Source organism: Phoca vitulina, unplaced genomic scaffold, assembly GCF_004348235.1.
Source record: "Phoca vitulina isolate PV1807 unplaced genomic scaffold, GSC_HSeal_1.0 scaffold25, whole genome shotgun sequence".
In the NCBI taxonomy this organism is placed as follows: Eukaryota; Metazoa; Chordata; class Mammalia; order Carnivora; family Phocidae; genus Phoca; species Phoca vitulina.
The window spans coordinates 43760383-43774510 of record NW_022589728.1 but is presented as its reverse complement, the minus strand read 5'-3'; the positions used below and the strand labels follow the sequence as shown (position 1 = coordinate 43774510).

The 14128-nt window shown below is 37.4% G+C and overlaps 1 protein-coding gene across 8 annotated transcripts in view; it reads right to left on the bottom strand.

The window, feature by feature from the left end:
* The window catches only part of MTDH (metadherin), a 54015-nt gene that overhangs the window by 997 nt on the left and 38890 nt on the right, over window positions 1-14128 (bottom strand). For all 8 annotated transcript variants that reach the window (XM_032421566.1, XM_032421568.1, XM_032421572.1 and 5 more), the window contains 4 exons: window positions 11507-11631; window positions 5763-5870; window positions 2755-2895; window positions 223-379 (listed from right to left, as the gene is read on the bottom strand). In XM_032421566.1, the coding sequence (XP_032277457.1) occupies window positions 223-379; window positions 2755-2895; window positions 5763-5870; window positions 11507-11631 (531 nt within the window). The remainder of the gene's footprint in view (window positions 1-222; window positions 380-2754; window positions 2896-5762; window positions 5871-11506; window positions 11632-14128) is intronic.

Here is a 14128-nt window from a genome sequence, read left to right as displayed (position 1 = left end):
TGGACAAGGGCATGTCTCTGCCATCTATGTTCCTGGCCACGCCCTCTTGCTTGGAGTGATCTCAGTCCCTTGGCCCTCACAGCTGAGGTCCACAAGGTTCCAAGGAATGTAGCCTTTGCCAAGGAAGGAAGGATTATCTATTAATCCATCAGCCTTCTAAGATATTAACGCTTATCACCAGTACAAGAACACACAAAAGAACCAGAACGGAGGATTACTCACTCTGTGAAGGAGGCACACTATTTTGCTTAGTATTTGACTTGGATTTATCTGTCTCTTGTAGCATCGGTGGCACTTGGGACGAACTCTTGTCAGAATCACTTTTTGATAAAACAACAGATGGCTCGGTAGAAATAGCAGGTGGAAGAGTCTTGATAGGCTATTTTGGAATAAAATTATCTTAAGTTCTTTTGTAAAAAGTTTCAAATAAAATTAAATATAGTAATACCAAGAGGCTGTTTAGGAACAACTAAATACTAAGACCGTTTCCAAATAATTTACCAGCAGAAGCACTACAACCCGCGCCTGCCCTCTAGTGGCGTAACCAAATAAATCCTTACCCACAATAGCCATCAATTTAGGTTGAGATAAAAATGGATGAAAGTATAAAATTACAAGATGTTTACTGAATCTCAAATAGGGGTGAATAATTCCATTTTCATGAACCTTTACATTTTTCTTTTTCATTACAAATAGAATGATTTTATATGTTTTAGTAATTCAATGTCTGTCCACTTCTTACCAACTCTTTAATTCCTCAAAACTTTTTCATGTGAAAGACAAAAAGAAAAAAGCTAATTTCTGAAATACCAATAGGTGATGCTCCCTTCTCTGCTTCTCGAGAGGTAAGGCTAACTCAAACAGGGCAGCAATCACTTCCGTTTCCTACCCACAGAAAACGGTGGCCTCAGACAAAAGCAAACTATGGCTACTAGTCCTATCCATTAAAGGAAGCAGTAAAACTCAGGTCCAAATTTTCAGAGTTCTATCCAGTCTGGTAGTGAAATCATAATGCTGAGGGCCTTGCTTCTCCTCTCCAACCTGGAAGCAGAAAGGCCTCTGTGAGGCCTGTAAATGCATGGTCAGGAGAGGTAAGGATGGAAACCCCAGTATTTGTGGAGTGCCTTGAGGCTGTAACAGAGGAGATCAATGCATCCTTAGCCTTATCATCATGATTGAATATAGAAACAAGGCTAAGTGATGTTTCTCTTGCCCCTTGTTCCTCTAGGCTCTGTAGGTGTAAGAAAGCTCAGCGGAAAAGGAAACAAGAAGAGGAAGCTGTGTGCACGCAGGTAATTACTAGGATTCCTTCCGTTTCAGGTATCCGAAGCTGCATTTGTCTTGCTTGGCTCAGCTTTCTTATTAGTGTTCTCCATATTTATTTCTCACCCAAAAGTTTTAGTATTTATTTCCAGTATTCTCCCCTCTATTCTCTCCACTTAATCTATGATAAATCACAGAAGGACTCAAATAGTCTTTACAAAATGGCTTCTGAAAATGACTTGCTAGTAAGTAAAACATCAAAATGTCAAATGACCCTTTGTCGCCCTACTATTAAACCTATGCATGTACTGAGATCACATCCTTACATCTCAAAAGGGAATTCTTCTCTTAGGGAATTAAAAGCATCAAATCCAAATAGGAACTATGGTTAAGATTTTATTTTGGCACAAGACTGTTACCAATTACTTCTTTTAGCGGTAACTCAGGTTCTTTTTTTTTTAAGATTTTATTTTATTTTTTTAAAGATTTTATTTATTTGACAGAGAGAGAAACAGCGAGAGAGGGAACACAAGCAGGGGGAGTGGGAGAGGGAGAAACAGGCTTCCCGCGGAGCAGGGAGCCCAATGCGGGGCTCGATCCCAGAACCCTGGGATCATGACCTGAGCGGACAGCAGACACGTAACGACTGAGCCACCCAGGCGCCCCTAAAGATTTTATTTTTAAGTAATCTCTACACCCACTGTGGGGCTGGAACTCACAACCCCGAGATCAAGAATCATATGCTTTACCAACTGAGCCAGCCAGGCGCCCCTGTAACTCAGGTTTGTGTCTGAAGCTGTTTCATTAAATATGTACGCTCCAAAAAGGCAGAGATTTTTTTGATCTGCTTTGTTCTCTGATATATCCTCAAATAGTGTGTGGCATTGTAGTGGGTTCTCAGTAAATTTTTTTGAATGAGCATATATAAATGAACCATGCAACTCTAGTAGGATTTCATAGATTTCTATACAATTTACCTTTCTAGAAATTAGATTTTAAAAAACTATGCGTCACTGGCCTAGACCTTTTGTAAAATGATCCTTTCTGACACATCAAAATTTTCTACCAATGGCACAGATTTCAAGAACCTGTCACCAATTTTAAACAAATGTTAAATTTTGAGAGGTTGGACCACAGTCATATTATATATTATGGCATGCTTTTAGGAAAACGCAACCAGTTACATTTTCTCTAAGCCACTATCCCCTGTATGTTTAGCTATTTAATAGGAGAAAGCACAGTCTATTGGTTCTGGTTTCACCACTGACAGGCAGCTTGGGACTAGTTATTTAAGTTCTCCAACCTCATTTATATAATAGATCTTGACCTTTCTCATGGGGTTGTTATGAGGGTTAAATTAGTGTATTTAAAATACTCAGCACTTTAAATTAGTGATTAGCAATGCTTAGCACTTAGTACTTCGATAAAATATGAGTTATGACACAACTCTCAAGTCATCAAAATTTTATTCCTTAAATATCAAAAAATTACCTGGCTATTTTTGATGAGTGCTTCAGCTGGATCACTAGTGCTTATGGTCTTCAAAGAAAAAGCTTTCTCCTGTTTTGGACGGACTTTAGAGGTATTCACTGGAAGCTCTTCCCTAATCTCTTTTTCTAATTCTTCTGTGTCCTACAGAGAAAAGTAGTCTATTAGATGATATAAATCACTCTTTTTTACTAATTAAAAATCTATTTGGTTTGTAGTGTTAATGTCCAAAAGATATTCCAAGAAAATAATTTCACTTCAGTAACTGTCCAAACAGCTTAACAGAGCATATAAAAACAATCATTCAAAGATTTAAAATATACAGGTACATCTGGAACAACAGTGATCATCCCTGCTTTCCCCAGGGACTTAAATCAATTGGGAATTAAAAACCAATACACTCCCATCCCCAAATGCAAACCATTCTAATTTACTAAACCAACTCAAACGAAATAAACTAGAATTTTGTCTTTTAAACAAAATACACAGTGAATTACGTGATACTCGAACTAAGACTTTAGAAATAACATTTCAGTTAATGACATCTTCAAGGAACAAAATATCTGTACATAAGTACTTTCTGTAGATAAACGAGGCTGACATAGTACAAAGTACATTTCAGTTCTGGCCTGCTGCAGCCTAGCTGAGTAGTGTCAAAGACAAATCATTTCATTTCCCTGAACCTTAGTTTCCTCCCTCAACTATAAAATAAAATGTGCCTAGATAATTTCTAAGGTCCTATCCAAGCTTTAACATTTCCATTCTTAGGCCATCAGACTTTATTTTATTTTTTAAAAAAGATTTTATTTATTTATTTAACAGAGAGAGAGAGAGAGAAAGAGCGCACACACAAGCAGGGGGAGCAGTAGAGGGAGAGGGAGAAGCAGGCTCCCCGCTGAACAGGGAGCCCGATGAGGGGCTTGATCCCAGGACCCTGGGATCATGACCTGAGCCGAAGGCAGATGCTTAACCGACTGAGCCACCCAGGTGTCCAAAGGCGTTCAGACTTAAAAAAAAAAGTTTCAACAAAGCAATTCTAAAGCACATTACATGCTTAGGTATGTGAAATAAATATGAACTAGAATACATTAAACAGGACCATCATTGCTAATTGTATTGTTCCTTAGCCAACACATACATAGAAACAACTGGCTAGGGTGATCTTGGAAGTCTTCTGCCAATACTGATGCTTTATAAAACTTGTTCAGGATGGTAGTGGGTTTAGACAGTAATATAAATTTTGTTGTGAATTTAAGTTGAAGAGTAGCTTTGGAAGTATATATGTAAGATTTGCCATCTGTACAAAATTAACATGAAGACATCAGTTAGTTTTATCCTAAGCTGTACTCTAACAGTAAAGATGCCCACCAACCACGTACCCACAACTAAAAAGAACAAATTCCCAAATGTACTACGGATAGGATACTATGTTCTATGAACCTGACACTGAATTTCATGGCTGTCTCATTTAATTCTCAAAGCAACCTATGCAGTTAAGTCATCTGTGCAAAGAAAAACAAACAAAAACAACCAGTAAATGGCAAAACTGAAATCTGAATACAGATCTGACTCCAAAGCCTGTATACTTACTCAGTTATTTATTTAAAAGATTTATTGATTTGAGAGAGAGAGAGAGGGAGGGAGGGAGGGGCAGAGGGTGAGAGAGTCCCAAGACCACTTGGCGGTGAGCGCAGAGCCCGATGTGGAGCTCAAGCTCACGACCTGAGATCACAACAGGAGCCAAAACCGAGTCAGATGCTTAACCAACTGCGCCACCCAGCTGCCCCATACTCACTGTTATTTTTAAAAACATATCAAACATTTTTAAAAGGAGTATAAGAATACCAAAAGAACTTTCACAAGTTAATGACCTTTGCCAGTAAGTTGAAATTTACAGATTACATCTGTCCCACAAAATTTCTTTTAAAAGGAACTCATCTAATCCACAAACCAGAAAAGTAGTCTTTAGTAAAGGCTATAATGTAAGTCACAGAAGTCCAGGAAAAGTTTGGCTAAGCAGAGTTCAGACAGTATTACTAACAAAAGATAGCTGTCCATAACGGTTCTCATCAGCTAGCTCAGCTAACGAGAGAAGCACCCTTATTACACAGTATATCCATTGATCTCAGTTACATATATTACTGTGAGAAAAAACAAGCTTTGAAAATGGATTAGTGTCATTTATGATGGGCTGTGCTTCCCTCAACAAAAAATGAACGCAACACGTATTTCCTTATGCACCAACTTCTCCCAAAGAGAATAAACAGGAAAATTACTATGGAGGCTATCCTCTAGAAACTCTGGCTATCTCCTACATCTAAAGGAATAAAAACAAGTAGCCACATGGTTGTAGGTAAGGAATAAGATTTTCATAATTTGTAATATAATGGTGATAGTGCTTTCAAAGAGAAACCCATGCATACTTCTAGTAATCTAGTATGTTTGCAATTAAAATACCTTTGTTTTCATCTATATTGTCATTTAAAATTAGTTTTCCCAATAGGAGAGACCAATGAAAAAAGAAGGAAAATGGAGTGACAGAAGTAGAAAGTTTCTGTCAGAAGCCAAACAAGCAGATGAAGATACTAAGTGAAGGTATTAAGAGGATACTAAGTGAAACAGAGAGCAAACTCTGGAGTGACACTCCACTTGTGACTCACATGTTCTAAGCTAAAATTCTAACTTGCTAAATTCAAGTTATTCAAAAAGCATTTTTGTATGTGAGAAATACTGTACCTCTTTTTCCATTTCACCTTAATATAAATCAAAATGCATCTAACTTAATTTATTACTTTTGGGTTTACACCTTTGGTATGATTTTTTTTACAGCAATAGTTATTATTACAGTAGGATATAGAAGATCTTTAAAACATTCTGTGACTTTTCAAATGCTTTGCAAGTAAACCTATCTCCTAGTGTCTTTTATCTCTACATATTCTAGTATCTGCATATTATCTTTTCACATTTGAGCAGTAGGTGCTTAACGAATGACATCTGTTTTGATACTCTACCTGTGCAGGAGAGTTATCTTCACCTTGCTTCTTCTTTTTCTTTTTTTTCTTTTTAGATTTCCCAGTTGGAAGAGCTCCCTCTCCCTTTTCTTTATCATCATCTGAAACCTGATGTTAAAAGCAAAAGTATTAAGTGAAACAGTTGGTTAAGTTTTCATTATTCAGAAATTATGGAATAATTTCACTCATTAGGCTCAGTCTTTATCTCCTAAACGCTAAGTAAAGAATTAGTAATAAGTAATAAAATGGATCTAAAATTACATATTTAAAAAGAACAAAGTACGTGGAACTTCATTCTCCTATTGTCTATGATAGACCACTTTTTTTTTTTTTTACATCTTCCTGATTGTTTTTATATGCTGTTAAGAGAATGACAAGCTACCGAGTGGGAGAAAATATTCGCAAACCATATATCCAACAAAGGACTCGTGTCTCAGACTATATAAAGAACACTCAAAATTCAACAGTAAACAATCCAATTAGAAAATGTGTAAAAGATATGAACAGACATCTCACAACAGAGGACAGGTGGCAAAGCAGCACATGGGAAGATGTTCCACATCATCAGGTAATAGGGAAATGCAAATTAAAATCACAGTGAGTTCACTACACACCTATCAATAACGGCTAAAATAATAAACAGTGACAAGCAAGTGTTGGCAAGGATTCAGAGAAATACGATCACTCATTCCCTGTAAGCGGGAATGTGAAGTGATACAACCACTCTGGAAAACAGTTTGGCAGGTTCTTAATATATTAAATATGCATCTATTATACAACCCAGGGACTGTCCTCCTAGGCACTTATCCCAGAAAAATGAACACTTATGTTCACACAAAAACCTGTACATAAATGTAGTTAGCAGCTTTATTCACAATAGCCCCAAGCCAAAAACAATCCTGATGTCCTTCAACAGAATGATGAAACAATCTGAGGCATATCCACACCATGACTACTCAAAAGTAAAAAAGAACCAGCTAATGATACACACAACAATCTAGATGAGTGTCTAGAGAATTATGCTGAGTGAAAAAAATAACAGTATGAAAAGGTTACATGCTATATTATTCTATTCATAGAACATTCTTGAAATGATAAAATTATACAGATGGAAACAGATCACTGGTTGCCAGGGGTTACCAGGGGGGTGGTGACAAGAGGAAAGAAAGGGTGGCTATAAAAAAAAAAAGGGCAACATGAGGGGTCCTTGCAGGATGGGAATGTTTTCTGTATCTGCATTAATGTCAGCATCCTAGTTGTGATAACTGTTCTCAAGTTTTTCAAGATGTTACCACTGGGGGACACTGGGTAAAGAGTACAGGGAATCTCTCTGTATCATTTCTCACAAGGGCCTGTCACTCTACAGAAGGCTTAATTTAAAAAAATTGAATTTGAGATGGAATGTCATTGAAAATAACATTCCGCAGGACAAAAATAGTGAATTAGAACTGTTAAACTAGTATTCATAATATCCCTTCACACATACCATATAGTTGACTTTTCTAAACAAAAAGCACTTTTTGTTTCTTCTGCACAGATGACAGCCAAGATTCCTAGCCTATCCTTATAGGATGAGATGATGGGGTAACTACTATTTCTCTGCTCAGCAGCACAGTCATTAGGATGAACCACCAAACAGTTCACAGAAATTACTAGCAAATGGAAAAACAAAATCCTACACAAACTTAGCTAAGAGATGTTCAGTACAAGTTGGTTGTTAGTTGTAGAGAAACTTCCACAGAAGTTTTCACCATAAGCTCACAGTGATTAAAATACCACGTGAAAAAATGTATCCTATAAGGAATATTCAGGTCACAAGGACTCTGGGCACTCTGCTTCTCAGCCAATTATCCAACCATGAGAGAACTGTAGTTCCTGATGGCAAAACACTAGTTTTGTTCATGGGAAAAAAGGCTGAAATCAACTCCATACCATCTTTTAACTCACACAAAAGAACTGACATTTTGACACATTTATTTTAGATTATTAAAAGACATTACTGATAAACTTATTCTTAAACCCTTCCCAATCCCATTTCCACACCACCTCCCCTAGGGGTTTACCCTAGGGTTTATCATTACCATGGTAATGGTTTACCATTACCATTACCATGAACTTCTTTTGTGTCCATCCGATCAAGTTTCTTTTTATAAATTCTGGTGTGTTCACACATACAAAATTTATATAAATGGTATCATACTGTATCTTTCTGTAAACCTGTCCTTCATCATTCAACATGTTTTTGAGATTCTATTCATGTTGATATTAATGTAACTTATTTCATTGATGTTTAATATCTAATATGTGATTGTACAAACCTGTCACATTTTATTTCTCCATTCCTCAACTGATGGGCATTTAGATATTGCCCCATTTTTGCTAAGAGAAATGAAAGACGATCTCCGAATATACTCAGAAAAAGAAGTGCTATGATATGTAACAGTCTTTTACTCCATTCAGTGATTCTACTCTGTAATTCTGATGATCGGGCACAAGGAAGTTTCAGTTAAAGAAACAGATTTTTGGTTGCACATTCACTAAACATTCAACAAATATCAGAATTATTACTGTGTGTTAAGGTACCGTACCAGGAAGCTTTTCTTTCCTAACAGACTTTATTTTTTAGAGCAATTTTAGGTTCACAGCAAAACTGAGCAGAAGGCAGAGATTTCCATACACTCCCCACCCCCACACATGCACAGCCTCTCCCACTATCACTATCCCTCCCCAGAGTGGGACATTTGTTACAACTGACGAGCCTATACTGACACACGACTATCACTCAAAGCCCCTAGAATTACCTTAGGGTTCACTCTTGGTCTTGTACATTCTACAGCTTTGGGAAAAATGTATAATGACATGTATCCACCATTATAGTGTCTCTACAGAGTAGTTTTACTGCTCTAAAACCCCTCCATGCTCTGCCCATTCATCTCTCTCTCCCCCTAACCCCCTCGACCTTCATATTACCTATCAACTGCCCCCCTGTACATTTCTTTACACCCTTAATAATAAATCCCATTACTACCTCTTCCTTCCTGTGGTCTCTAAAGATCAGAGGTACTACCATCCTATTATATTAAAGGCCAACCCACAATCCACTCATGCCTGAGATTCCTCTACATCTACTGCCAGGAACTTACTCTATTAGCCACATCTCTCAGTTATGTTTAGCTTTTACTTTACTCTAGATCCTTTCCCTTTGTGTCCACAGATATGTTAAAGCAGGGGTTGACAAACTACAAGTCTGGTCCGATGCCAGATTTTGTAAATAAAGTTCATTTCCCTATAGTCTACGGTTGCTTTTGCACTACTGTATGGAACTTTAATAAAAAGTTTACCGACGCTGTACTAAAATCTCTCCTGTCATTAAAACACAAACAGCCCCCAACAAAACCCTTCCTGATACTACAGTGTGCTGTCACCCACTACCTCTCCTCCATTTCTATCCAAACTTACTTTAGAAAAACCTTGTAATTGTTACTACTCTTTCCTAACCATTTACTCAACTTACTGCAATATGGTTATTAGTCCAAGATTTCTTTCTTTTTTTAAGATTTTATTTTTTGACAGACAGAGAAAGTGAGAGAGGGAACACAAGCAGGGGGAATGGGAGAGGGAGAAGCAGGCTTCCCGCCGGGCAGGGAGCCCGATGAGGGGCTCGATCCCAGGACCCTGGGACCATGACCTGAGCCGAAGGCAGACGCTTAACAACTGAGCCACCCAGGCGCCCCTAGTCCAAGATTTCTAACGAAACTGCTCTTAATTACCAGAGAGCAGATGTCTCAGCCTCTGTGACCCAAAACTCTCTTCCCTCAGTCTCTTTCATGGGCTTTTTTCTCCTTAAAACTTGGGAGTTTCCCAGATTCCTATGTTCATTCCACTGCTCTTTTCAAGTCTACAGATTTTTCCTAGATATTTCACCTACTCTCAAAGTGTTTAACAACCATATACTAATAACGTCCAAACAGATCTTTTCCCTAAGCTTTAACCTGGCACAAAACCAACTTCTCTTAGGCATTTCAACAAAACGCTCTGCATTTAACATATCCCAAATGGAACCAACCACCCTTCCCCCAATTAACTAGCCTTTGCTCCTATATTTTCTCTGTTGGGAGGACTACTTCCACCTTCCCAGTTACCCAAGCTAAAATCCTGGAAGTCATTTTGATGACTCTTCCTCCATTCAATTCTTTTTTTTTTCTTTTTTTAAAATTTTATTTTATTATGTTAATCACCATACATTACATCATTAGTTTTTGATGTAGTGTTCCATGATTCATTGTTTGCGTATAACACCATTCAATCCTAATCATGTTCTGTGGATTTTATTTCAATGTATTTTTCAAGTCCATTCTGTATTCCGTGTACCATTCTTACCACTACTGTCCTAGACTACTAAGCAAACTCTGAACTGGTCTTCCTGCCTTTTCTCACATATGCCTCCACCTTTTTCTACATGGGCTACCAGTGTAACCCACGGAGAAAAAAACACTTTAGCTTAAAATCCTTCCATTACTTAGAGGATAAAATCCATGGTTTTAAATATGACATTCAAGAACTTCTAGCATCTGGTCCCTGCCTCCCTCTCTAGTCTAATTTCTGACCACTCTTTGTTTCGCATTCTGCTTTTACCTTCAGGATGCTTTTGCTAAAACTCCCAAGTGCTTCCCTAATACCCAACACATACCGTAACACGACTTTTACCTGCTGATGTGCCGGTCTCCTTCCTCTCCTCCCTAACCAGACTGTAGGCTCCTGGAAGGCAGTAACCGTGTCTTATTACCGCTTCTCTACTAACCAATACCTGACTTATGGCAGATGTTCAATTAATATTTGTTGAATACTAACGGCCCTATTATCTTCAGAGCCTCTTTGATTTTTCCCAGTTGCAGTTTGATCAGTCGCTTTATATCTCTGGTAAACACCACTTCCATTTATTTTTCAAAGCTATCAACTTAGTTCATTATCTCCTACCTGATTCATGTAACTGCCTCTTTAACACTTACCCCAAAATAGTACAAAATAGCTTCCCAAGCTTCTTGTCTTTCCGCCGTATCCAACCTAATTTTCCTAACCCCAGTGATGATTAGGTTATCCCTAGTTTAAAAGCCGCTGACGGGTTATCACCTACAGAATTTCACAAAAATGTGGCAAGGTTATCTATCATTCCTTTCATTTATTTACTGAATGCCAAGCATGTTGCTAGAGCTACAAAAAAACAAAACAAAACAAAAACTTCACGGTCCCTTTCTTTAAGGAACGTAGCCTAGAAGGAACGTACTTTGCATCAACTGATTCCACACATGTGTACTATTTACCTCTCCACTAAATTATTACCTATTTTCTTGCCTTGATGGCTTTTTCATGGTGTTCTCAGTCTTGTCTGCTGCTATGAAGCCTTCCTAAATCTTTCACTGGCAACTGATCTAGTCTTCTCTAAACACACTAAGAGTTGATATAATACCAACTATTATTAATTCTGATAAGAGGAAAGGAACTGTGTTTTCTTATCAGTGCCTAATAGTGCTTTCCACATATCACAATTCTCAATAATATGTGGAAAGAAAAAACAGTGATACAGAGAAGGCATGCAGGCATAAGGATTGAAGCAAATATAATCAGAATGGCTCAGAAGCAATTCTACTACTGGATGTATTTATAATACAGAATGTAACCCCTAATAATTATAATATAGTTGGGTGCACAGAGAAATAGACATACCCGCCAATGCCTTTACTCACTTTTTGATCATCAGGAATTGGTTCCTGGGACTTTAGAAGTGAAGCTCTTTCTTCATCTACCCAATTTCCCCACTCTTCTGCTGGTGCATTCCAATCAGAGCTGGGATCAGCAGAAGACAGACCATCTAAAATTTAACAGTGTGAATTAGGTATCTATCATTTCTGCCAAAAACTAAAATGCAAAAACTAAAATTCCTTATGTTGAACTAAGCTGTATTTTTAAACTGTTGTTCTTCCTTCTTTCTCCCATGCACATTTTAAGAGCTAGAAGAAAACCCAATCATGATGGTAAAAACCTCTGTCCCACCTGTGCTAGGCACATCATATGGCTAATTAAATGGAATTTCTAAGAAACTCTAGGAAACTTAAGAATTACCTATTTAATTCCACTCTCCCAAATTCCTTTGTGATCAACCACCTGACTTTGCTCTGTTTGTACTTTTTATGTCTAATTTGGTCTGGGTCCTGGTCATTTTTTTCCCCTTGGTCATTCCATTTTTGTACTTGATTTATTTTCTAGGGTCCAGAATTAGTGAATCTTGACAACAGCAGTGCCAAAATTATGGTCGCCATCCGTCCTTTTACACTACACCTCCTCCCCTCCTTAGGAGCTTTTCAAGATTAGGTTCTTCTTCAAATTCACCAAGTCACGACAGCATATTTAATGTCTTCTTTCTTCCTTTTTTTTTGGGAACAATTACTTTGTGACTTTTAATGGTTAATACTTAATCTGTACCTTCTTACGTTTTCCAAATTATTCAATGCTACTTTTATCATTCCAAAATATTCCAGTCACTTTCAGGGTTTCTATCATCTATTCTCAAGAATAAATTTTTATTTCAGACCTCTAGATCCCTTTCTTTCACTCTAAAAGGCACTGAATTTTACCTCCTTTGGGAAGCTATCACTTGCTTATTCTAAAAAGGGAAAAACAATCTTTGGCTTTATCCTGGTTAAGTAGCTCTCAAAGTCCATTCTTCTCTCCTCTCCCTGGATTTCCGAAATGCTTCCACATCACCTCTGCAAGGACTACTTACAGCCAGGTTTCATTTCCAGTGGTTTAAGATGATAGGGGTTAAGCTCTATTTCTAAATGGTGAACAAGTCATTCTAGCACTGCTTTATTGAAAAATCCAATCTTTCCCCATTTATGTCAAATGTTACTTTTACTAACTACTGAGGTGTTTCACATACACTTGAGTCTGTTTCTGGAATTTCTATCCTATTTCACGGATATATTCCTGGGCTGGTGCCATACATGACTCTGTAATACTTTTTAGTAACTCGAATGACAAATCTGCCTGATTCTTATTTTCTTTGCTGTTCTTATTTTTTCACGTGAACTCTATTATTTTTGTTTAAAGGGGAGGTATTATGATACCTCACGAAGGCTTTAAAACCTATGTTTCGGAAGAATATAATCTGGGAAAGTGCTCACAGAAAAAAAAATAGACAAAATTGTCTTTAAAACATGATCCTAAATTTGTATGAGGAAGAGACTGAAGAAAATAATATAGTAACAACAGATATATCTTAATAGTAGAGTTATAGGAATTTCACCTTATTAAGCACTTACTATATATTAGAACTTGAGCTGGGTAGGTACTAGACAAACAAAAATGAGTACAATATACCCCCACCCCCAACATGGAGCTCCTGGTCTTATCTATTCAGAGATGAAGATAGGTAAGTACAAGAGACATTTAAGTACAGAATGAGACTTTCTGTCACAGGGGTATGGAAAGGGAGAAGAGGGGCTAAAACAGTAGAGGATGGAAAGAGACTGAAAATAAGAACTGATAGTCTAAACATGTAACAAGTGATGACAACTGTGAAGTATGTTACAATAAAGGAAGTCCCTTCCTAAATTTACTACTACGAGCAGGAATCCAGAGGCAGTATTGCACGGTACACCCACATCAGGGTTAAGGGCATGGACCTGGAGTCAAACAGATCTACATGTGAATATTGATCTACCACTTAATAACTATGTGATATGGGTCAAATTTCATAATCTCAGTGGGTTATACACTAACTCTCCAGGATGACTGAGAAGATTATATTAGATACATCTAAAGCAGTGCACAGCAATGCAGTACGTGCTCAATGAATGGTAGGTGTTCTGTTTATGTAGCACTGATGACGTTAACAATAGAAAGCCAGTTTCTAAGCTATCAGGCATACACAACTAAGAATTTATTTCTTACAACCCCAGTAAATCTCTCAGTAAGATACATTTGGTGTGTCGTAATGTAGAAATCATTTTTATAAGTATAAAGGCATCTAGTAGACATCTGGAACCAACTGCTCAATTTACATTAAGCATTCATTAAGAACACTGTTAGGAGATCTGAATGTCACAGGTTTTGCTTAAACCTCACAAATAAGCAATGCAGATTTGGCAAATTGCTCTCCATAAGCCAGGTCTCTAAGGCCTCTGGTCAGAAAAGATACTTTCTTTTATAGGAAAAAAAAAAGTTTAGACAAGTGGGTGGGCAATATACTAACATATAAACTATTTTCTTTCCTTTTTTTTTTTTTTTTTTTTAAAGATTTTATTTATTTATTTGACAGAGAGAGACACAGCGAGAGAGGGAATACAAGCAGGGGGAATGGGAGAGGG